Genomic DNA, 25367 nt, shown 5'->3' with positions numbered 1-25367 from the left:
AAGCAGCTAGTTCCCATGGCTGTGTGTAGAATGGAAATGAGAGGGACCACAGCAGCTGGAGAATGTAGACGAAAGGCTGATGTTGGAGGGCAGCTAGTCAGAAAAGAAAAGGCATAAATAAGAGGAGATAATAGTAGATTGAAGCAGTGCAAGACCCTGATTTCTGGCCCTATTAGAGAGAGGGAGGAAGAGGAGGAGGAGGGAAAAGAAAAAGGAAAGAATAAAAATAATTTAATAAAAGTTGTACATTTAGGAGTGTGCTGAAGGCTCAAGCCTATAGTTCTAGCTACTTAGGAGGCTGAGATCTGAAGTTCCAAACCAACCAGGAGAGAAAAATCCAATAGACTCATCTCAATTAACAGAGGTGTGGCTCGAGTGGTAGAGTGTCAACCATGAGCAAAAAGAAGAGCAGAGTGCCTAAATTCAAACCTCAGTAACCCCAGTCCCAGCACACACACACATACAAAGTTAACTGATGTTGTGGTACATGCTTGTAATCTCAGCACTTGGGAGACTAATGCAGGAAGATTGAAACTTTCTAGGCAACACAGAGTTCCATGCCAGCCTAGGCAATGCAATCAGACCTGTTTCAAAAAACAATTTTAAGTTAATCCTTTGTGATTGGGGAAAAATACCCATAAACTATAGTTAACATATTTGAGGCAATGTAGGGCTAGGTGTCTTCCCTCACTGCAATATTAAAAATATTGAAAACGTCAACCAAATAATACCAGAAATATTTTTTAAATAACATGCTGTAAAGCTGGGCACCAATGGCTCCCACCTATAATCCTAGCTACTCAGGAGGCTGAGACCTGAGGACCATGGTTCAAAGCCAGCCCAAGCAGGAAAGTCCTTGAGACTCATCTCCAATTAACCACCAGGAAACCAGAAGTGGCCCTGTGGCTTAAGTGGTAGAATGCTAGCTTTGAGTTGAAGAGCTGAGAGACAGCTCCCAGGACCAAAATTCAAGCCCAAAACTGAAAAAAAAAAAAATTTTTAATAGCTGTAATCCTAGCTATTCAGGAGGCTGAGACCTGGATCTACATCTGTCTACATAGAAAATTCCAAGAAGGTTTTAGCGTTGTGAATTTAATGAATTTAGCATTGTATAGAATACAAAACACAGAGAAGCTCAACTTGTTTTATTTCCTGACAGGCTCTATTAGAAGCTGAAATTAAAATTCTGTTTACAGTAGCTCCCCCAAAATGCAATATTTGTGTATAATTGTAGCAAACTGTGCAGGATGTTTATACTGAAAACTAAGAAATATTATGAAAAAAAAACCCAGAGATATAGCTTGCCAATTGACTGAGAAACCCAATAAACACGTCCATTTGTCAATGGGAATCCTGCCAGGAGCTTTTTAGATATAAACAAGCTTAATATGGCAGGATATAGAATAACTGAACTTTCAAACTTCCAGCCCTTGCTGATGGGAATGCAAAATACTTCCTCCAGTGTGGAAAACAACTTGATAATCTTTGTTTAAAAAGAAAAAAAGTAAACACACCCAAATGATTATCCAGCCATCCTGGTCCTATATATTTACCCTAGAGTAATGAAAATTTGTATTTACACAGAAAGCTGTACAGCCATTAACTGGAAATTGCCCAAATACCCTATACCAGTTGAATGGATAAACAATACTGTGGGACATTGTGTCATGCAATACTACTTACTATTAAAGACAATGAACCATTGACACAACTTACATGAATGTCACTTGAAAGGTTGCAAACTAGAAGTTTCCACTTCCATGGTATTCAGTAGTTTCTGAGTTGCTGTATAGTGACTATGAAGTGTGATAGGTGTATTTGGGGGAAAAAAATAGAACCTAATTTTGCTGACTGTTGCATAAATCTATACATGTAATACAACTTTGCAGCATCTCAATATCATCATTCCTTTGTTCTTTTTTTCTTTTCTTCTTTTTTTTTCTTTCTTTTCTTTTCTTTTTTTTTTTTTTGGCGGTCATGAGGCCTGAACTCTGGACCTGGGCACTATCCCTCAGCTCTTCAGCTCAAGGCTAGCACTCTAACACTTGAGCCACAATGCCACTTCTGGCTTATTTTGTGTATGTGGTGCTGAGGAATGGAACCCAGGGCCTCATGTATGCAAGGCAAGCACTCTACCACTGATCCACCTTCCCAGCCCTCATCATTCCTTTTAAAGATGACTAATATTCCATTGAGTGTATACAACATATTTCACATACTTTAAATCCATATACTAAGTCCAGTTTGAACCAGTCTGCTATCCTGTGGAATTTCAATGCAACTTTTGAGTTTCACAATTTGAGAGATGATTAACTTTGAAATGTCATCCAAACTGAAATGCACCAGCATCCTTCAAAATATAATGGAACATAACATACTGTCTCAGCTGGTGCCAAGGACATCCTAGGAACCACCAAATGCCGGTCACTGTCAGAAAGTTAAGGAACCAGTATTCGTATAGTTATAAATCCAAATGGTTTAGGTACAATACCCTCAAAAACAGTGGCTGCATTTACCTGTTGCCAAATGCCTTATAATGGAAAGGGAAACAATTAGATATGCAGCTACCCCATGAATGATGGGAGCCGAGTGCTTCAGCCAATGGGATTTTATCATCAGGCGCTACATCCCAAGTGGCACTCCTTCATCAAAAGAAAAGAGGAGGAAGAGGAGAAGGGGGACAGGGAGGGGAAAGGGGGGAAGAGGAGGAGGAAAGAAGAAGAACCTGCTCCTTTACAAGGCAAATCTGTTCATCTTTATCAGTGATTTAAGAAACCATTTAGACAATATAAGAAAATTTTTATTCCTCGGGATGCATCTAATAACTTCTGGCATGTGGTTTGGAGCATTTTCCAAGCAGCCATAAAATGAGTGAATGTGATTTTATCTTTCCCTAGAGCTCATCTGAAAGTGTAGTAAACATACCGAAAAGTTCCCAGAGTGGAAATGCCAGGACAGCATACGCCATGCTTACCATGGCAATGCCTGCCCACTACACCATGACGCTGAAACATCCTTTACGGTGAAGTATTTGTGTAGCTGTGGCTACATGTCTACTTGTTAAGCAATATCTGCAGGAGAGGATGGAGGAAACTATCACAGAGAAAACGAAAGAGAAAGAGGAAAAGTTCAGTTATAAATTCCTAGAAATAAAAGAAAAACTTATTTTAAGAGAAAAAAAGTGGCATCTGGCCAAGTATCTCCCTGGTAGAGTGCTTGCCTAGCATAGTCAAGGCCTTGAGTCAGATCCCCAATGCTGGGGATGGGGGTAGGTTGTGAAATAGGAGGCTTTATACAAGTTATAGAAAATTCCTGCCATTGCTGGGCACCAGTGACTCACACTTGTAATCCAAGCTACATTCAGGCTGAGATCTTTGGGATCAGAATTTGAGGCTATCTTAGGCACACAAAACTAAGAGCTACAGGAGGTTGGTGCAAATCTGTATCCTACCTGCATGGAAGCTTAAAGTAGGCAGAGTGCACAGCCAGGCAAGAAGCAAGACCCTAATGGTTACCTACCAAGTAAAGCTAAGGTTAAGATAAAGACCTTATATAGAGAAAGTAGAATAAACACTCAGTTTAGCCAGCACAAGGCTCTGAGCTCAAACCTTAGTATTATCAAGCAAAAACTGAGAGAAATATGATCCTATATATGACAGTACAAGGTACTGGTTATATGAAAGTGTAATGGAAACTTTAAAGTGACTTAAACCTGAAGCTTGTCAAAAAGCAAATATATGGCAATTAGTACTTTTTCAAACTTCTGAAATATGGACTATAGACATGAATTTAGTGGTCATAGAAAAAATGCAACTGAGTTTCATTGTATAAAATATGCATTATAAAATTTCAGTCTCAGAAAATGCAAATTAAAAATAAAATAATCTAGCCGGGCACTGGTGGCTCACACCTGTAATCCTAGCTACTCAGTAGGCTGAGATCTGAGGGTCGAGGTTCAAAGCCAGCCCGGGCAGGAAAGTGCATGAGACTCTTATCTCCAATGAACCAACAGAAAACTGGAAGTGGTGCTCTGGTTCAAGTGGTAGAGCGCTTGCTTTGAGCTGAAGAGCTGAGGCACAGCACCCAGGCCCAGAGTTCAAGCTCCATGACCACCACCACCAACAACAACAAAAAATGCAATCATCTACAACATGAATGGATCTTGAATAAGTCAGCTACTAAAGGAAAAATACTTTAGTATTTGTATTTTCCATTATATGATGTTTTCATTAAAAGTAAGTTCTTAGCTGAGTGTGATGGCACATATCTATAATCCCTAGCACTTGTGAGGCGAAGGTATACCAGAGGATTGTGAATTCAAAGTCAGCCTGGGCTATAATAAAGACTGGGGCGGAGGGGTGGGAAGCTTCTTTACTCCTTCTTGTTCCTAACAAAAAATATCTATGAGTTTTTGAAGTGAAAAAATATTTATATACCTTTACCTCTAATTTTACAATGGCCCCACAATAGAGGCTTTAGTTTTATACATTGCAGATAAAGAAGGTAATGTTTAAGTGATTTAGTGATATTTTCAGAGTTCATTGGTGCCACTGATGAGCTCAAACTCTTGTCTACTAGTTCCAAAGCTGAAAATTTTAGAAATTCTCAAAGTAACTTCCCAATCTGATGGTGTCTGGTGTTCCTTTTTATTTTTTTATTTTTAATTGTAAAGATGCTGTACAGAGTGCATGCTTCGGCAGCACATATACTAAAATTGGAGCAATACAAAGAAGATTCACATGTGTAAGGATGACATGCAAATTTGTGAAGCGTTCCACATTTTTTTTAAAAAGATGCTGTACAGAAGAGTTACAGTTGCATGAGTAAGGTAATGAGTACATTTCTCTTTTTTTCTTTTTTCTTTTTTTTCTTTAGGGTCCAGTTGTGGGGCCTGAACTCTGGGCTTGGGCGCTGTCCCTCAGCTCTTCAGCTCAAGGCTAGCACTCTACCACTTGAGCCACAGCACTACTTCTGGCTTTTTTTTTTTCTGCTTATGTGGTGCTGAGGAATCAAACCCAGGGCCTCATGCATGCAAGGCAAGGGCTCTACCACTGAGCCACCTTCCCAGCCTCATGAGTATATTTCTTCTCCAACATTGTTACTTACTCCTTTGTTTTTCTCCCACTATCCCTCCCTATCCCAACCTCTCACCCCCACCCCCCAAGTTGTTCATTTCCCTGACATAGTGTCTTTTGAGTATGGTTGTTGCAATGGGTCATCCTTAACTAATTTGGGGAAGAGAAGGAGAATAACAAAGTGTTGAAACCCTTTTTATTTTCAATTCCTTTGAAATTCCACTGTTGGAAAGGTAGTACCTAAGCTAAGCTATGAGGAACCAGCTGATCTCAGATTATTTTTTTCCTCCAATTCATAGCAAAATTCATTGTTCCAGATACGGAGTCATGAAACTGTTGCAAGGTACACCTTCCGAACAGGCTGGACTTGTCAAGCTGCATCATAAAATTCCAGGCTATGAACAAACAAAAGCCATCAGAGTAGTCCAGGACATGGCTAAATCACAGGCTAATCACTTTAAGGACACATTCCAAAAACAAAAAACATATTCCTTGATGTGAAGCAACATCACAATGGGCATGCAAACCAGTCATTATTGAACTCTTATGACCAGACATAATTCTGTGCTGCATTTGGTTAATTAACAAAATAGAACAAAATCCTCACCCTCATAAAACTTTAATCTAGTAAGAACAGGCAGACAGGAAATTTAGATAAAAGGATAGATTGTCTAGTATATTAGCAAATGATATTTTGTTTTTAAAAAGTTATTATGGGCCAGGCACCGATGGCCAACATCTGTAATCCTAGCTACTCAGGAGGCTGAGATCTGAGGATTGTGGTTCAAAGGAAAGTCCATGAGACTCTTATCCCCAATTAAACCAGAAGTGGTGCTGTGGCTCAAGTAGTAGAGTACTATCCTTGAACTGAAGAGCTGAGGGACAGCACCCAGGCCCAGAGTTTAGCCCACAACAAACAACAACAACAACAACAAAATGTTTTTATGGAATCTGATATTCCTCCTTAAAAGAAAAGGCACAAGGATGATTTTGCTAATTCCAACAGTTCTCAGGTATCATCTTACGTGATCTGTTAGCAGAATTGAGCAATTGACTATTCAAATGTACTCTTCCCAAGGTTCTATAAGTACTGGTTTCCTCCTATGTCAAAGTACCTTCCTTGGACAATTTTTTGGGAGGTAGCTAGCAACCTGTTCACTTCAGGGGGTGACTTTCTGGGAACAAGACTGGCTGAGGTGCCGCTAGGAGGAACCCTCATGTGCCCCAACCCCCAGAACAAACATACAATAACTTTGAATCCAATCATTGCACATAAATACAAGGAAGTTGGCCAAGGGAGAGGAAAAAAGGGAAAAGAAATAAATGTGCAGGCTCGTATGCTACTGTGAGTGTCCAATGTCTCATGTCTTAGCTCCTTGTTTATTATTTATACACCAAGACTCATCTGCTTTGAAGTCTTTGTCACCTTTGGATCTGACTCAGCAGCATGCAGCCACCTTCCCAGTGGTCCTCTGCCACCATTTACTGGAACTGGTAAATAAATCCAGAAAAGCAAATGGGTTCTTTTTGTAAGTGTAGGTGTGTATTGGTGCAGAGGCTTGCACTCAGGTCCTCATGCTCTTGCTTGGCTTTTTTTTTCCCCTCAAGGCTGGTGCTCTACCACTCAAACCACAGCTCCACTTCTAGATTTTTTTGCTGGCTAATTATAGATAAGAGTTTCACAGACTTTCTGATCCACTTCAAACTGTGATCCTCAGATCTCAGCCTCCTGAGCAGCTAAGGTGACAGGTATGGGCTACTGATGCTCAGTACAAGATGGGTTCTTGACCACACATATACATGTGCACATCTGAGGGAACCTAGGAGGAAGGCACAGAATCAGAGGGAAATGGCTGAAAAAAAATAGAACAGAGGCGTGTCAGCTGCACTGGACATTGATGGAAGTGAACTAAGCAACTCAAGGGCAGCAATGAGAGAGAGGGAGCAAGAGAGAAAGAGGGAACAGCTTACACTAAGCAGAAGGAAAGAAATGTACATATCACCCGATGTGGAAGAAATAGCTGTATTGTCAAAGTTTGTAGAGTTCATAAGCTTTGTAGACCATGATAATGACAATTCACCTTGTGAAGGTTAAAATATGTTTGTGACTTTAGTTAAGTATCAGTATCCCACAATACTGTGAAATTTGTGTAATCACTTAATCTCAATAAAGAAATAAAAAAGGGGAAGTGGGGAGGGAAGGGATGGTAGGGAAAAAATAAAGGAGTAGGTAACCACACTCGATAGGAAATGTACTCATTACCTTACTCATGTAACTGTAACCCCTCTCTACCGTATTCTTACAATAAAATATATATACAAATAATAATAATAATGTTTTTTGCTTCTATAGTCCTTCACAGCTCACAGTTCTGATGGGTGAATGTGGCTCTCACAACAAACCAGCCCTTGGGCAATTTCTTATCTAATTTCTCCTCATTTTCACCATCTAGAAAACATTGGGAACATCCTGAGCTCAGTCCTTGACCTTCTTCATGCCCCTGCTTGGTGATCTTTATATACTAACTTTAGATACTCAATTGTCTATAGCAAAAACTCATAAAATTATACTCCAGGCTAGACCTCTCTTAGTTTGCCTACCTAGCATCTCCATTTATTACTGCAAGTTTAGTATGAATTATTAATATTTCTCCCTTCAAATCCTGCCTGTGAGAAAAAGCAACCATTTCTGTCAAAGTGTCTTCATCTTGTAACCAGTTGCCATTTTATACTTATATTTCCTGGAATTTTTGCTTCTTGACTTCAAATTGTCACCTGTGTTGTTAGTAACCAACCTGCCACATGAGAGTACAAGTCTTTACCAACAAGTTTAAAAGAACAACATCCCTTCAGTGGGAACTCTTCCATTGACAGAACACTCTTTAGCTTCGTCAAATCACTCCCCCCCCCCACACACACACACACACAAACACACAAACCCTGATAGCCAATTACAAATAGAATATGAGCCCAACTCCTTCTGAGGAAGAGGAACAGGCACCACTCCTTGCGTTAGGATGAAAACCAAGAGGTACCTCCCACTGATTGTGCTTGCTTACCTCTAGGCACAGTGGCTATGCACCCTTCCACACAGAAGTAAATTGCCTTAATGAGATCTCCTTTATCTCTTGAGTGTCCATTTCTTTCTGACACTAGAGGGTTAATTTCTTAAGTGTCCCAACACCAGAGGGGCTTGTGCTTCTAACATGCCTTTCTACAGTCTTCTCCAGCCCAGCAAATGGAAATTTTACTATTAGCTTGCTAAAATTTTTAACATTTTGCTGATATTTTTCTGTCTTACCCCACCAAATATTAAAAAAAAAAATCTGGCCTGTTTCACCTTCAAAATATATCCAGATTCTGGGTTCTGCTCCTCCCTTCTTGTGTTACCAGTAATTGATCTCCTCCTTCCACCTTTGTCTCTGCCACCTCCAATTGTTTTCATCATGGCAGCTAAAGTGTTTTTGTTTTTAATTAAAAGAAGTTAGACAAGCCAGTGGCTCACATCTTCAATCCTAGCCACTCAGGAGATTGAGATATTTAGATTGCGGTTCAAAGTCAGCCTGGGCAGAAAAAGCCCATGAGACTCTTATATCCACAAACTACTCAGAAAAAGCCAGAAGTGGCACTGTGGTTCATGTGGTAGAATACTTGCCTTGAGCACATAAGGGCTCAGGGATACCCAGACCCTAAGTTCAAGACTCAGGACTGGCTAAATAAATAAATAAGTTAGACAATGCTATTTCCTCTTTGAAGTTTCCCTACAACTTTCCATCTCAATCTGAGTAAGAGCCAAAGTCGTAGCTTGTCTCTTTTGTAGTATATAGTATTATTTGATTTTTGTATGGCTGAATAATATACAACACTGTTTTGATTACCATAGTTCTGAAGTCAGAAAGTATGAGTTCTACTACATTTTTCTTTTTCAAGATTGTTTAGGTTACTTGGGATTCCCATAATTTCTTATGGATTTTTGGGTCATCTTTTTCCTTTCTACATAAAAGGCCATTGGAAATTCAACATAAGTGACACTGAATCTAATGATTGTTTTTGGTAGCATTCACTTCATAAAACTTAATCCTGCAATCCATAAACAATGAATGTCTTTCCAATATTTGACTCTTTGATTTCTTTCACCAATGCTTTGTAGTTTTCAATACATAAAGTCTTTGACTTGCTTGACTGCTTTCCTAATTTTGTTTTTAAATCATTTGGTATGCTAATGCATAGTATATCTCCTTCAACTCTCTTAAATGTGTTTATTAACTCTGAACAGTTTTCTGTGGTTTAAGATGTTTGCTTATTTATTTATTTATGTAGTTCTAGTATAGGGAGAAGCAATCTTTCTGTCAAACTAAAATATCTCCATTTTGTAACCAGACTCCAGTGTATACTGAATTTTCCTGGTACTGATATTTCCTAGGATTATTTGCTTCTTGGCTTCAATTGCAATTATCATCTGTATTGTTTGGAACCAGCCAGCCTTATCAAGAGTATGAGTCCTCACCACAGAGTTAAAGAATAGGACCCCCCCCACACACACACCCGCAGTTAGAAACTTTCCACTGACTTTACCTACCTCTTCCAACCATAGCTATCATCAGCTTCATTCCCAACCACATTCCCAGCCAGCCATGATGAGAAGAATATGGGCATTGCCTCCAAAAAGACAGCCCTCCCTCACTTTCACGGAAGCCTTTCAATGATGGTTAGAGTGCTTTCTAATTTTCTGGTATTAACCCATCACCCTGGTAACCAATTGTAAAAAAAAAATAGTGAGTCCGATTCCTCCCTTAGCAACAAAGAGAAGGGAAACATCGCTCCTTGGGTTAGGATAAAAATTAAGCAGACCACCATGCTGGGTGTGCTTGCCTAGCTCTGAGGAGTATGATGGTAGTGCAGCATTCTGTACAGAAGTAAAATGCCTTGACAAAATCTCCTGTATCTCTTGTATGTCTATTCTTTTCACCGATGGCTGGGGACAGGTCTGGGAACTGGGCTAGAAAGAACATCAGGTGAACACTGAAGTTGAAAGATGACAGCTAGCAATTGTGGTGGCTGCAGGGTTCATAGAAAGGAACAGTCTTAAAGGTAAATTTAGGTGTCTGAAGACATAGTTTAAACTCAGACTATGTTAAGGCTAAATGCTAGGCTAAGATAAACAGACAAATGTATAACAAGGAGCCGAAGAATGTAGTCAAAGAAATATGACATTCGAGTGAGAGAGGAAAACAGAAAGTTACATTATCTTTGAGCTCTCTGAGTCTGAAGCTATCTTGTCATGAAATGGGAAAGATAAACTGTACTCATAGCCAAACATAAATATATTTAATCCCTATCTAGGACACATTTCTTGAACAGTCATTCTTTAAAAAAAAAGAGATTTCGGCTAAGTGTCTGAGGCTAATGCTTATAAATCCACTGAATCAGGAAGCTGAGATGTGCTAGCCTAGGTAGGAAAGTCCCTGAGACTCTTCATTAACCAGGAAATAGAAGTGGTACTGTGGCTAAAGGGATAGAGTGCCAGCCTTGAGCAAAAGAGCTCAGGGACAGTGCCCAGGCCCTGATTTCAAGCCCCATGACCGGAAAAAAAAAGTCCAGAACTCTCATAATTAATCAAACATTAAAAAAATCAGTCGTGAGGCTTGAACTCAGGTTTGAACTTCTGGTTTTCTGGTGGTTAATTGGAGATGTGTCTCCTGGGCTTTTCTGTCTAGCTGGCTTTGAACCTTGATCCTCAGAGCTCAGCCTAGGATTAATCCTAGCTAGGATTAAGTCACTGGTGTGTGGCTTCGATTTTTTTTTTTCTTCTAGTTCTAGGGTGGACCTCAGAGCCTGGTATATTTCCAGTGACTGAACATACTCTAATACAGAGCTACATCCCCAGGCACCCTAAATTAATTATTAACTATATAAAGAATACACGAACACAGTGTTCATCCAATAAACTACATCTTCAGCAGCACAAACACATTATTCTTGTTAAAAATAAAAATATAGACAATGCCTAAGGTTCCAATTTTGATCTTCCTGAGACCATCATTAAAGTGGCATCTATTATTCCTGAACATTGGTCATCTATTTGCACACTTGTAAATTCATGTAAAACATAAACTTAAAAAAGCTGTTATATTGTGCTTTTGCTTATGCAAAAATACAAAGCCATTATAAATCTTTTTTTTTTTTCTTGTCTTCTTTGTTCTTTTTTTAGCAGTACTAAGCAGCCACTCTTACCACTGCGCCGCACCTCTAACTTTGGTTGTTGCTAGTTATTTATAGGCTTCTGGGTTGCAAGAAAGCTGGAGTAAGGCTGGGAAGATGGTTCAGTGGTAGAGCGCTTGCCTTGCATGCATGAGGCCCTGGGTTCGATTCCTCAGCACCACATAAGCAGAAAAAGCCGAAAGTGGTGCTGTGGCTTAAGTGGTAGAGTGCTAGCCTTGAGCTGAAGAGCTGAGGGACAGTGCCCAGGCCCAGAGTTCAGGCCCCATGACAGACCAAAGTGCTGGGTGCTGGTGGCTCACGTCTGTAATCCAAGCTACTCAGGAGGCTGAGATCTGAGGATGACGGTTCAAAGCCAGCTCGGGCAGGAAACTCCGTGAGACTCTTATCTTCAATAAACCATTAGAAAACCCGAAGTGGTGCTGTGGCTCAAGCGGTAGAGTGCTCGCCTTGAGCTGAAGAGCGCAGGGTCAGCGCCCAAGCTCAGAGTTCAAGCCCCACGACCGACCAAAAAGAAAAAAAAAGAAAAACAGAAAGCTGGAGTAGATAGACTTGAGGTTAGCACTGCCAGGGGAAGTGGTGTGCACAAGTGTGATGTGGCATGTTGGTGCTAGGCAATGGCTGAGTCTGGGGAAGAAAAACCAGGATCCCTTGGCAAGATCCCCTAGTATCTGGCTTAGGTTTCAGCATTCACCATTCCCACAGTTCCACTAGTGGGTTAAAAAAAAAAAATGGTCGGGATTGAGTATCTCTGAAATATACCTCCCAGCATCTCACAGGTGTTTGTTTTTTGCTCCCTGCTTTCTCTCTAGGGTGTGAAGAGCAGTACCGCTCTGCCCATTCGAGTCAGGCTTCCGAAGCCCACTGTTGAGTTGGGGTTGTTTGTTCTTGTTGAAATGGGCATCTTGCTATGTTTGCCCAGGCTGACCTCCCACTTCTTGGCCTCAAGCCATCTTGGTGTCTCAGTTAAGTAGATGGGACGAAGGCAGGGTACCATCCAGCCAGCTTAAGGATGTAACGGATCACGCAAATCATTTTTGCAACTACAGTCGCAAATTGCGGCCGTGCCAATTTACGCCAAAGTACAAACGCAGGCAGAGATCCACGATCGCTGTTTACCAGGCTGACCAGGTTCCCCCCAGATACCCAGGGGTTCCAGAAGCCCGGCCTCCGGAGAGCGCTCCCGCGGCCCGGCCCCGCCCGCTTCCCAGGCTCCAGCGCGGGCCCCGCCCCTTCCGCCACGTAGTCCCGCCTTTCAGCCGCGCCTTCTTTCCCCCCAAGCCTAGCGGCGGGAGGGGGCGGGGCCGGGGCATGACGTCACCTCCGGCCGTACGCCATCTTGCCGGGTTGCGGCGGGACTTGGACGTGTCCCCGGCTGTGGTGAAGGCGTGGGGAAGGGTGGGGTGAGGGGGCGAGGCCGCAACGAGGGCGGCGACACTCTCCTCCTCTTGGCTCAGGCGGTGTGGGTCGGCGTGGACGTGTGTTTGGAGGGATGTCCGCCTTTTCCGAGGCGGCGCTGGAGAAGAAGCTGTCGGAGTTGAGCAACTCGCAGCAGAGCGTGCAGACCTTGTCCCTGTGGCTCATCCATCACCGCAAGCACTCGCGGCCCATCGTCACCGTGTGGGAGCGGGAGCTGCGGAAAGGTGAGTGGCCCGCGCCGCGGCCCCGGGCGGGCCCGGCCCCCGCCGCCCCGCCGCCCCGGGGCCCTCCGGTTCCGGGGCTTCGGGAGAGTGCGGCGGAGCCCGCGCGCGGGGGTCCGCCGCTCGCCGGGGCGGCGTGCGCCGCGCTCGCTCCCTGCACCGTCGCCGCTTAGCTTGAGGCACCTTCGGCGCTTCCTACCCAATCATTGCACAAAGGAACGAATAACTAAAAATAACCGGGAACGGCTGCCGATGGAACCCGGGAGCGGCAGGCAGCAAAGCCTGGAGACTCCGCACTCTGTGAGGGCTGGAAGCTCCAAGGCAGTATTTTGTTTTCGTCTGGTTCCTCTTCCCCCTCCCCCATGAAGGAGCTTATACCAGAGGATATACCAGAGGATAGGGTAGGGGAATAGAAAAGATGGGTGTGATTTGGGGGGGGGGGGGGAGTTAACCGCCCTCAGTTCTGTAACGTCAAACCCAGTCGTAAAATACTGGGAGTCTCAAGTAAGATGCATAATGTAGTGTGTGTGTGTGTGGGGGGGGGGGGAATCCTGACTTTGTAGATTTTTTAAAGGATCTGAATTGGCACATTTCTTTAGCTTCTGGATTTTAGAGGCTTCATTCGAAAATGAAGGAGTTAGATGAAAACTATCAAGGACTTTTCTGGTCTATACTACATCCCACGAGTACAAATATTTTTATTTTGAAAAATTCTTTATAATAATCTTGTAAATAAAGTGAACTTCTTGAGCAGATAGCTGCCAGTGAAATACTCAAAATCAGTTTTCTGCGAAGAGCTGATTTATAATATTTCAACTGATAATGGAAAAGTTCGCTTAGTGGTGTTTGTACCTTAATTCCAACTCATTAGAAGTGGACACTCTTCCTTAACCCAGATGTCCTGATGGTTTTGATGATTATTAAGTGTTAGTAGTTTTAACAAATTGTTATTGGTCAAATAGATGATTGCTCATTGGCCCACATGAAAGCCAATATGTTTGGGTGGAAGTATAGAGACAATGTATTTGCTTATGGGTAAGAGGATGCAATACCTTAGGAGAAATTGAGTTACAGCCTTGTTTTTCATTTGTGTGCATTGTGCTCCATGAGGAATTCAACTGAGTGGACAAAAAAGGCAAACAAAAAAACAAGACTAAAACCTCACAAAAACCACCTGGACAGATACTGGAAGTACTGGAGTTTGAATTTAGGGCCCTGATTTGCCAGGCAGAAGCTCCACCAATTGATCTATGTCACCAACAACATACGTAAAGGCTTTGGAAAGTAGCTGTGAACTTGGAAAAATCAGGAATTGACTGTACGTCTATACTAGATTTTGAAGTCAGCAGACTTATTTTATGAGGGATGGGTGTGGGAAAGGGTCATTTAGAAACATGTGTTGCGGTGCCAGTGACTCATGCCTGTAATCCTAGCTACTCAGGAGGCTGAGATCTGAGGACTGTGGTTTAAAGCCAGCCTGGGCAGGAAAATCTGTGAGACTCATCTCCTCTATGCTACTCAGAAAAAGCCGAAAGTGACACAGTGGCTCAAGAGGTAGATTTGCTAGCTTTGAGCACAAAGAAGCTCAAGGGCAGCACCCAGACCCTGCCTGAGTTCAAACCCTCAGGAGGGGGGCTGTGTGGGTGTAAAGAAACACATGTAACCAGTAAAGGATTGGTATTCAGAATACCAAATCAATAGAGAAATAGCAATACTTTGCACATGGGGCAACCTGAAAGGCCAATAAATGATACATAGTAATCAGAGGAAAAAAAAGCTAGTGTGGTACTACTTAATGTTCATCAGTTTGGCAAAATTGAAAGTATGAGACTATTTAGAATTACTGAAGATGACAACAAACAGTAAATCAATTCAGCCTGATGTAGGCTTCAGAACAGGCTTTTTTTTGAAGATAATAGCTATCTCTAATGAAGTTGAAGGTGTATATTTATTGACTTGACAGTTCTCTTTCTAGGAATATATCCTCAAAAGAAGTACATACTAACAATTGTGGGTTTTTTTTGCAGCCTTTATACAAAAACGGAAACAATTTTTTCTTTCCTTTTTTTGCAGTGCTGTGCAGTGCTTTGTACATGCTTAGCAAGTGCTCTACTACTGAGCTATATCCGAAGCCCTTAAAATGTGAAAATGTTTTAAACATTCAGTTAGTTAGAAATTGATCAAATATGATGTGATATTCATACAGCATAGTAATGTCCAGCAAGTTGTATAAATGAAAACGAGCTTCATGAGACAACACAACTGACTTAACTCTTAACACATTCTTGAGCTAAAGAAGCATGGTATAAACTATTATGAATTTGGTAAAGCTTGAAAACATACCAAATAGCAGTCTTTTTTTTCCCACATATACCTACAGCTACAACGAAGACATCACCTAATGCTCAGGAGACTGACCTAGGAGATTGACAGTTCAAGGCTAGGATGTGTGATATATAGGTAGACTCTGACTCAGAAAATATAGCCAGCAGCAAATAGAATCTATGCATATCAATCACTAACAACGGTGTTCCAAATAGTGGTTACAATACAAAGAAAAGAAAGGAACATAATCTGTTCTAATATTTTACATATTAAAAAAATTGGTCCAAATGTGGAAAAATAAATTATGTAGTTAGCTTGGTTTGGGATTGTTTTTATATGCTTATATGCTTAATATTAGTAGAAAAAAATAAAGCATATGAAGAGAAAGAAAAGAATGATGGTAATGAAGATGGCAGTTGTAGTGGTGAACATGTTGCCATAGCAATATCATGTTGGTCTGGTTAGTCTGCCAGAAGTTTCCTTTTCTTAACATATGACTACCTGTTCAGTATATAGCCTCTTTGTCCTCCCACTGTTTTTTGCCCATCAATGTCAGTATCTGCATTAGCTTGTAGATTGGAGCTGGGTCTTATATTGGTTATGAATGAGATAGTGGGATCCATTAGGAAGTTTCCTGTTTCAAATTTTAGCTACTTTAGTCCCAGCACTTAGCCTTTAATGAAGGTTCTTAAATTTTTATTTGTTGAATTTGCATTTACTAATAAGTTGTAGATTAATTGTTCAGATTTATTTGGTTTTTTAAAAAATAAGAAGTCAAAGAAGACTTTATTTGCTTAAAAAATAATAGTATAGTTGGGCACCAGTGATTCACACCTATAACCCTAGCTATTTGGGGCTGAGATCTGAGAATGGAAGCTGGGCTGCATAGGAAAGTCTGTAAGACTCTTTTTTTTTTTTTTTTTTTTTGTCAGTCGTGGGGCTTGAACTCTGGGCCTGGGCGCTGTCCTTCAGCTCTTCAGCTCAAGGCGAGCGCTCTACCACTTGAGCTACAGCGCCACTTCCAGTTTTCTGGTGGTTTATTGGAGATAAGAGTCTCACAGTCGTTCCTGCCCGGGCTGGCTTTGAACCGTGATCCTCAGATCTCAGCCTCCTGAGTAGCTAGGATTACAGGCGTGAACCACCAGCGCCCGGCTCTGAAAGACTCTTATCTCGATTAAACCACCAAAAAGCTCAAAGTGGAGCTGTGGCTGAAGTAGTAGGGCACTAGCCTTCAGCAAAAAAGCTCAAGGGCAGCATCCAGGTCCTGAGTTCAAGCCTCAGGACTCCCACCTCTCCCCATGCACACATGAAATTAAAATGAATTAAAATCTTCATTAAAATGAAGATTTTATCGTTTCTATTTCAGTGTTTAGACTAAATTTTTATATGTAAAATGATTTTATGTTTTCAAACTGAATTTACAAATGAACATTTATTACTGCATCTTTGAAAATAATGGTCAAATTATGTTCTGGATATATAATGCTTTTTCCCCCTCTCTTCATAGATTTTTCACATCCCTTTCTAGGAACAAGATCTGTAATATAAAGTAATTTTTGTAACTTTTTTTTTTTTTTTGGTCGGTCGTGGGGCTTGAACTCTGGGCTTGGGCGCTTTCCCTGTGCTCTACTGCTTGAGCCACAGTGCCATTTCCATTTTTCTAGTGGTTTATTGGAAATAAGAGTCTCACAGAGTTTCCTGCCCGGGCTGGCTTTGAACCATGATCCTTAGATCTCAGCCTCCTGAGTAGCTAGGATTACAGGTGTGAGCCACTAGTGCCCAGCTTGTAACATTTTTAGAGGACAGATTTAACTTATCAGTCAAAAGGGTGATTAAGAAAAAAAGGCCAAAGGGGTTGGGAAGGTGGCTCAGTGGTAGAGTGCTTGCCTTGCATGCCTGAGGCCCTGGGTTCGATTCCTCAGCACCACATAAGCAAAAGAAAAAAGCCAGAAGTGGCACTGTGGCTCAAGTGGTAGAGTGCTAGCCTTGAGCTGAAGAGCTGAGGGAGAGCACCCAGGCCCAGAGTTCAGGCCCCACCACTGGACTCCCCCCCAAAAAAGAAAAAGAAAAAAAGGCCAGTTGGGCTTTGTGGCTCTTGTCCAGTTACTTTAAAAATGGAGAACAGGAAGATCATCTGCAGAACATCTGGAGTGGCAAGGGGAAGGGAGTGCTATCAAGATCCCAATTTCAGTCAGTAAGTTGGGGTGTTGTGTGTCAGCACAACTGTCATCCTAGCTATGATTGTGGTCCAGGCTGGCCTAAGCCAAAACATGAGATCCTATCTCTAAAATGATGTAAACAAACAAGGACTGAGAATGTAGCATAAGTAGAACAACCACCAAAGAAGGCCTAGAAGGGTGGCTTATGTAGGAGAGCACCTGCCTAGCAAGCTTGAGGCCCTGGGGAGTTGAGCCTCCAGAACAACCCCAAAACAGATGAACGAACAAAAAAAGAAGATATAAAACCGCTTAAACTTACCACCTAGCTTTAATAGTCTGTACACACCTTAAAAATGATAGTCCTTCTTTCCTTTCCTCCCTTCAAACCCAAGGCCCTTGTGTAGGCTAGGCAAATGTTTTACCACTCAGTCCCAGTCCTAAAACTTAGTTCATAATTTATAAAGTATCTAGCTAGTGTTCATTTGAATCGGGATCCAAGTAAAACTTATTTATTGAAATTATTTACAGTATTCTTAAAATCTCTTTATAGGTTCCCTCTTTTAAGTTTATCCTTAGTAAAGAAAGATTAATTGTAGATATTTTCACAACCGATGCATGGTATTTACCAGGCTTCTTAAAAACAATTGAGGATTCCATATAATTTTTATTGTTTTTGGAAGACAGTTGCTATCTCATTTGTTTCTGCATTCAGTTTTGTATAACATGTAACATGATCTCTGGAAAACACGTTATGTATGTAAGAGGAGAAAGAAAAAGACAGATGAAATCTTAGCATTAAATGGTCTTGAGTATTGAAGGGACCCACAGACTATTTGGTAAGAATTTAACCATTTCTTGCAAATTGATAGGTAGTCAGATCAGAAGGCTAGGCATTCTTTTGTCTTATTAAGTGAGACATATTCCTTCCAAAATATTCCTCTGAAAACTTTAACCAAATTTTAACCAAACTTTAACCAAATTTTCTTTTGGCCTATAGTTTTCCCTTCCTGTAACATATACTTTTTTTTTTTTTAATGCTTAAGAGCATAAACATTTCCTTAGTTAAAGACATTGCTGTTGTTTTTTGGTCAGTCAGGGCATGACGTGAGGGCCTGGTTGCTGTCCTGAGCTTTTCTGCTCAAGGCTGATGCTCTACCACTTTAAGCCACAGCCCCACTTCTGGTTTTTCTGGTGTTTAATTGGAGATAAGAGTCTCATGGACTTGACTGCCTGTGTGGTTATGTGGCTTGGTGGTAGAGTACTTGGCTTGACAACACTGCAAAAATAAGTAAAATAATCATCTTTTTCTATAAACATTGTGTACATTGTTTTTTAAAAAACATTGTTTTTTAATAGATTTTCTTCCCCCTTGTTTTATAGTTTAGTTTCGTTACTTTTTAGTGCAAGAGAAGGGTGGCAGACCCTCTCATGCCAGGTAAGTGCTCTACTACAGAGCAACTGCCTTCTAGCCCTGCCTTAGGGATTTTATTACCAATACTAATGAGATTATTTTCTCTCATGTTTTGTAAATCATTTTTAAAATTAATGTATATTAGTTGTGGGGTTCATTGTGACATTTCCACATACGTATGCAGGTATTCCAATTTTATTCCTTGTTGTTCTACCTTACCTTCATAAAACAAAAATTCTGTTTTCTTATGGAGTATTATATAACACTTGTATCATTTAATTTTATATGTCAGTTTGATTGGGCCATAAGGTGCCCACACGTTTGGTCATGTTATGTTAGATGTGTTGGTGAACATGTTTCTGGATGAGATTAAGCTTTGCATTGATGTTCTGATAAAATAGATGCTATCATAATCTAGATGGGCCTATCCAGTCAATTGAAAACGAGTTTATAATAAAGATTGACTCTGCAGTCATTAAGAGGGAACTTCTGTTTCCCTGTTTTGAACTAGGCAATAGTTTTGTCCTGCCTTTGAACTTAACTGAAACATCACCTGTTCATCCTGAGTTTCTAGCCTACAATTTTCAGACTGATACTCTACCACCGGCTCTCTGGTTTTCAGCCCCTTGGAGTAGACCTGCTCTATTCTGTTGGCTTGTCTGGGTAGGTTTTCAGTTGCAAATCTTGGGACTTATCAGCCTCTCCAATGCTGTGGGCCAATTTCTTATCTTTTTCTTTTTATAGTCAGTTGTAGGGCTTGAACTCAGGACCTGGGTGCTGTCTCTAAGCTTTTTTTTTTGTCAGTCGTGGGGGCCTGAACTCTGGGCCTGGGTGCTGTCCCTCAGCTCTTCAGCTCAAGGCTAGTACTCTACCACTTGAGCCACAGAGCCACTTCCAGCTTTTTCTGCTTATGTAGTGCTGAGGAATGGAACCCAGAGCCTCATGTATGCAAGGTAAGCACTTTACAACTGAGCCACCTTCCTAGCCCCCTGAGCTCTTTTGCTCTTTTGCTTTAACAGTTTTGAGCCACAGCTCCACTTCTAGTTTTCTCGTTGGTAGTTGGAGATAAGAGTCTTACAGATTTTCCTGCCCGGGCTGGTTTTGAATCACCATCATCAGATCCCAGCCTTCTAAGTAGCTAGGATTACAGGCGTGAACAATTAGTGCCTGGCTAAGCCAATTTCTTATAATAAGTATTGAACCTTCATTTCTGTACACATGTATTGTATTGGTTCTGTTTCTGTGAATAACCTTGAGTAAAAGTAATCTGAGTACTTTATGCTTATTAACATTTACCCAGTAAATCCTCTGATAAGCATTTATAATAAGACAGTTTAAATGGGTATTGGTAGTTCATGCTTGTAATCTAGTTACTCAGGAGGCTGAGCCTGGAGGATTAAGGTTTGAAGTCAGTCCATGTAGAACAGTTCGCAAGACTCCGTCTCCAATTAGCCATCAAAATGTTGGACTGGAAGCAAACCCTGAGTTTGAGCCCTGTACCAACACAAAAACAAATATGTTGATGAATTGGTGAGTTTTTTCTTAGCTAAGGACACCCAACATACGAATAAACGTAGTGTATTTGTACACTGTATAAAGGAATAAAGTACCACCATATGTTGCAGTATGGACAAACCATCCAAACATCGTGTAACACAGAAGCAGCTAAATGTAGAAGGTCCCATATTGTAGGGATATTTTTGTGAAGTGTCCAAAATAGGTAAATCCACAATACAGAAAGTGTTAGCCAGAAGCTGAAGGGAGAAGAGGGATGAGGAATGAATGCTTAATGGGTATGATGAGGTCTTTATGGAGGTGCTGAAAATGCTTTGGAACTGGATAGTGATAATAGTTGTACAACCTTGTAAATGTACTAAATGCCAGAAGAATTGTGTATCTTAGTATGGTTAATTTTTCTATGTGAGTTCATGTCAGTAACAAGTAATATAAACATCTTGCACTTTACCATGTCTCTGTGCCTTTTGTTTATTCTTTCCTCGTTTCATTTACACTTTTTTCATAGCATGGAAGGTCTGGTGACATCTTCCTGAACTTCTGGGAAGAATTAAGTCTTTACCTGTTCATAGTCTCCTAGGCATTTTTTTGAGATTGAATTATTTTTAAAAATTCAATTTAACATCCTAAATATAGTTATAACTATAATTTGAACTGTTTCTCTTCAATAAACAACTAAGAAAATCTGTTGGGAAGGGGAGTTGGGTGGGAAAAAATTGGGAGAAAATGAGGGAAGAGTGATACCATTAAAAAAGAAATATACTCAATAACTGATTTGTGTAACTAACCCCTCTGTACATCATGTTTACAATAAAAATTAAAATTAAAAAAATCTATTCCTGAAACTGGAGACACGCTCAAGTAGTAGAGTGCCAGCTATAAGGGAAAAGAAAATGAGGGAAGAGTGATACCATTAAAAAAGAAATATACTCAATAACTTATTTGTGTAACTAACCCCTCTGTACATCATGTTTACAATAAAAATTAAAATTAAAAAAATCTATTCCTGAAACTGGAGACACGCTCAAGTAGTAGAGTGCCAGCTATAAGGGAAAAGCCATGAGAGAGCACAAGGCCCTGAATTCAGGCCCTAGTATTGGCAGCAAAAAAATAAATAAAAGTTTGTTCCTGTACAGCTCTGTCTCCTCTTCATGTGGCTATAGTCACAAATTACATCATTTTAATATTTTGTGGCTATTAATAAGCTTTATAAATAGGCATTTGGTTTTTGAATCATATAAAAAAAGATTTCTGCTATATAGTATGACCCCAACTCAAAAACCAACTGAAGAGCACAAAGCAGCAACAACTAAAAGAAAACAGGCTAGGCAATGAGGTGCAAGCAAGTAATCCTAGCTACTCAGGAGGTAGAGATCAGGGGGATTGCAGTTCAAGGCCAGTCCAGACAAGACTCAATCTCAGTCAATAAAAGCTGACCATTGGTTCTCATGACTATATCTCAGGTATATGGAAAGCCTAAGTAAGAGTATTATGGTTCAGGTCTGTGGGCATAATGTAGAGACCCTATTCCAAAAAACACTAAAGCAGAAAGACTATGGAATGGCTCAAATGGTAAAACACTTGGCTAGAAGCACAAGACACTGATTTCAAACCCCAGTACTACCAAAAATAAGGGGGAGGGGTGGAAGAAGTAACTATTGTCAGCTTTCTGTTGCTGTGACAAAATCTGAGAAAATCAACATGAGGGAAGAAAGATTTATCTTGGCTCATGGTTTCAAAGGTTCAGTCATGGTCAGTTAGCTACATTGCTTTTGGGCCTAAGATGAGGTAGAACATCTTGGCAGGGAGCATGTGGTAGAACACAGCTGCTGACCTGATGGAGTTGGGAAGCAGACAGCAGGGAATGGGCTAGGAACAAAATGGATCCTTCAAAGCTATGCTCCCAGTAGCCAGCGTCATCCAATTGGATCCTACCTCTTAAAGATTCTACCGTCCACCAGTAGCCCATTAAAATGTGATCAGTCAATGAACTAATCTGTTGATGCACTTATAGAACTTTGACAATTCAGTCATTTCCCAAAGCTTTACCTCTGCAGACAGTTGCCTTGGGAACCAAGCCTTCAAACTTAAGTTTGTAGGCAATGTTCCAGATTAACCAATCCAGTATAAACCAAATATAATATAAATAGAAATATAAATACAATAATATAAATATAGTAATACTGACATAAGCACACAATTACTCTTACTGGTGCTTATTATTTAAGGCTTTTAATTCTTATCTAATGTTTTTACCTCAGTCTGAAGGAGTTCCTTTAATATGTCCAAAGGTCAGGTTTACTACCTTACCTTATATTTAGCTTGAAAGGTTTTAATTTATCCTTTGGTTTTAAAGCTTTTAAAGGTTAGTTTTGTCAGATACAGAACTCGGTTGATCATTGTGTATTTCTTCAGGACATTAACTGTTAATCTCACTGCTTTATGCTCACAGTTTCTGACAATAAATTGATTTTTTTTTTTTTTTTGTCAGTCATGGGGCTTGAACTCTGGGCTTGGGCACTATCCCGCAGCTCTTCAACTCAAGACTAGCACTCTACCACTTGAGCCACAGTGCCACTTCCAGTTTTCTAGTGGTTTATTGGAGATAAGAGTCTCACAGAGTTCCCTGTCCGGGCTGGCTTTGAACCATAATCCTCAGAGCTCCACCTCCTGAGTAGCTAGGTTTACAGGCGTGAGCCACCAGCGCCTGGCTGATTTTTTTTTTTAAGTTGATTCTTAATCTTACTGAAGCTTGCATTAAATGGCTTCAAGCATTTTGTGTCTTTGCTTTTAGATTGTTTGAGTATAATGTGTCTCAGTGTTCATCCTCCTTGCAGTTTGAGTATATATAATGTGTCCCTGAGTTTATTCAACTTGCAGTTTGTTAAGCTGCTTGGATTTGTACATATGTGTCTTTCCTCCTGTTTTAGAGTTTTCAGCCATTTCAGTAGTCCTTATCCACAGGGTAGTTCCAAAAGCTAAGTACCTGCCTGAAACCATAGATAGTACTGAATCTTAAGTGTACCATTTTTCTCTCTACATTGATATACCAGTTGCATTTTCCATCTTAACTAAGCATCTGTCATACACTGGCCATAATACCAGCACGTTTATTTTTCTTTTTGACAGTACTGGGGTTTGAACTCAGGGCCTTACTGCTTGGTAGACTGATATTCTCCCCCTTGAGCTACATTTTCAGCTCTACTCTTTGCTGGTTATTTTGGAGCTGTAGTCTTAAAAACTTTTCTACCTGAGTAGCTAGGGGTTACAGAGATGGGACACCAAAACCTGGCTCACTCATTTCTTTTCCTCTTTTGATTTCATGGGTAGAGAATTTCTTTTTTCTTTTTTTTTCCCTTTTCTTGTCATGAGGCTCGAACTGAGGGCATGGGTACTGTCCCTGAGCTCCTTTGCTCAAGGTTATTACTCTATCACTTTGAGCCACAGCTCCACTTCAGGTTTCAAATGGGGTTTTGGAGATAAGAATCTCACAGCCTTTTCTACCCAGGCTAGCTTTGGACTGCAATCCTCAGATCTCAGCCTCCTTGATAGCCATGATTACCGGCATGAGCCATCATCACCTGGCTAGAGGATATATTCTTACTCTGTGTTGTAGCAACCTCACCACATGATTTCCCCTCTTCCCTCGCACCCCCCCATCGCATACTAATTAAAAAAATATTACCTTCCTAATCCTATTTGCTGCTATTAATATATGATTTATCACACTGTGCTTTTAATGATTCAGACTTAGTTTCTCATTACTTGAGAACTGAGCCAATTATTCTATTCCCTCAGAAGCACATCGTGGACATTTCAACAGATGTGTGTTGAATGAGTTATTGAATGAATGTTGTAAATACGTGGGCTTTTAGAGTTGAAGAAGGCATTATGGAGTAGTTTGCTGTTTTATTTTCAAAATATTTGAAAGAAGTATTGAACTTCTGACATCATTAAACAACCACCTCCAGCTGTAGGTGTTTTCATAGTTGATAGAGACTTAGAAAATTGACTTCATTTTCAGTCTGTTATATTGTTCCACTCCTACTCAAACATTTTAGAATGCTGGTCTACAGTATGAGACTTCTTTAGGAATGTATGGGTCTACAAAGTAAATATTCATGATATTACTAAGACCCTTGTTCCATTCACTATTTTGACACATGCCTTAATGGTACAGAAGCAGCCATAGGTGAAAACTGGTAGTATTCAAGCAGTCATTTAACATCCCAAACTCCACTAGTAATTATTATGCTTTTCATGACATACTCATTGTCAAGATAAGTTTCACTTAAAAGTGCTTATTGACATGATATAAATTAATAATTTTGTTGTATCTTGACCCACGTACCTCTTCTCACATTTTTTTTTGTAGAAAACACATAACATCAACAGTATCAGTGGCTCACAACATGTAATCCTAGATACTCCGGAAGCTGAGATCTAAAGAATGTAGTTCAAAGTCCCAAGCATGTCCTTGAGACATAGTTTATGAGATGAATGGTAGAGCAGTAGGCTTAAGCAAAAAAGCTCAAGGAGAGCACCAGGCCCAGAATTCAGGGACTGGCATAGTGCACGCACACACTAAAAAAGTCCCCAAATACATAAACTTGCCATTTTCTGATAACTGGACATTTTTTGTCCAGGTTAGAGGCATTAAATACATTAATCTTGTTTTGCAACTATTATCACCATCCATCTCTAGCACTCCTAAACTCTTCCCAAATAGAATGTCTGCCTAATACTTAGTGTAACCACCCCTCTTCCCCCAACTCCCTCAGCCTGCTTTCTCTCTTGAGTTCAACTACTCTGAGGTACCCATCTTAGAGAAGAGGAATCGGTCTGTTTGTGACTGGCTTGGCATTACATAATGTCCTCAAGGTCCACTCATGTAGATGTGTCAGAATTTTTTTTTCTTTTAACACTGAATAATAATCTCATTGTGTGTGTGTATACACTATTTTATCTATCCATTGGTTTTAGACACTTGGGTTGCTTTCCTCTTTGGGCCGTTGTGAATAGT

The 25367-nt window shown here is 40.5% G+C and overlaps 1 protein-coding gene and 2 pseudogenes across 1 annotated transcript in view; all 3 read left to right on the top strand.

The window, feature by feature from the left end:
- The first annotated feature begins 2417 nt into the window (after positions 1-2417).
- LOC122104261 lies at positions 2418-12701 on the top strand (annotated as a pseudogene).
- LOC122104449 lies at positions 4685-4784 on the top strand (annotated as a pseudogene).
- Positions 12644-25367, top strand: part of Rprd1a (regulation of nuclear pre-mRNA domain containing 1A) — a 54093-nt gene continuing 41369 nt past the window's right edge. Inside the window, exon 1 of the mRNA XM_042675108.1 lies at positions 12644-12937. Within this exon, the coding sequence (XP_042531042.1) occupies positions 12787-12937 (151 nt within the window). The 5' untranslated portion in view covers positions 12644-12786. The remainder of the gene's footprint in view (positions 12938-25367) is intronic.

This window comes from Dipodomys spectabilis, unplaced genomic scaffold, assembly GCF_019054845.1.
Source record: "Dipodomys spectabilis isolate Male_0828 unplaced genomic scaffold, ASM1905484v1 ptg000024l, whole genome shotgun sequence".
Classification (NCBI taxonomy): Eukaryota; Metazoa; Chordata; class Mammalia; order Rodentia; family Heteromyidae; genus Dipodomys; species Dipodomys spectabilis.
This window is presented reverse-complemented; position numbering and strand designations above follow the sequence as displayed.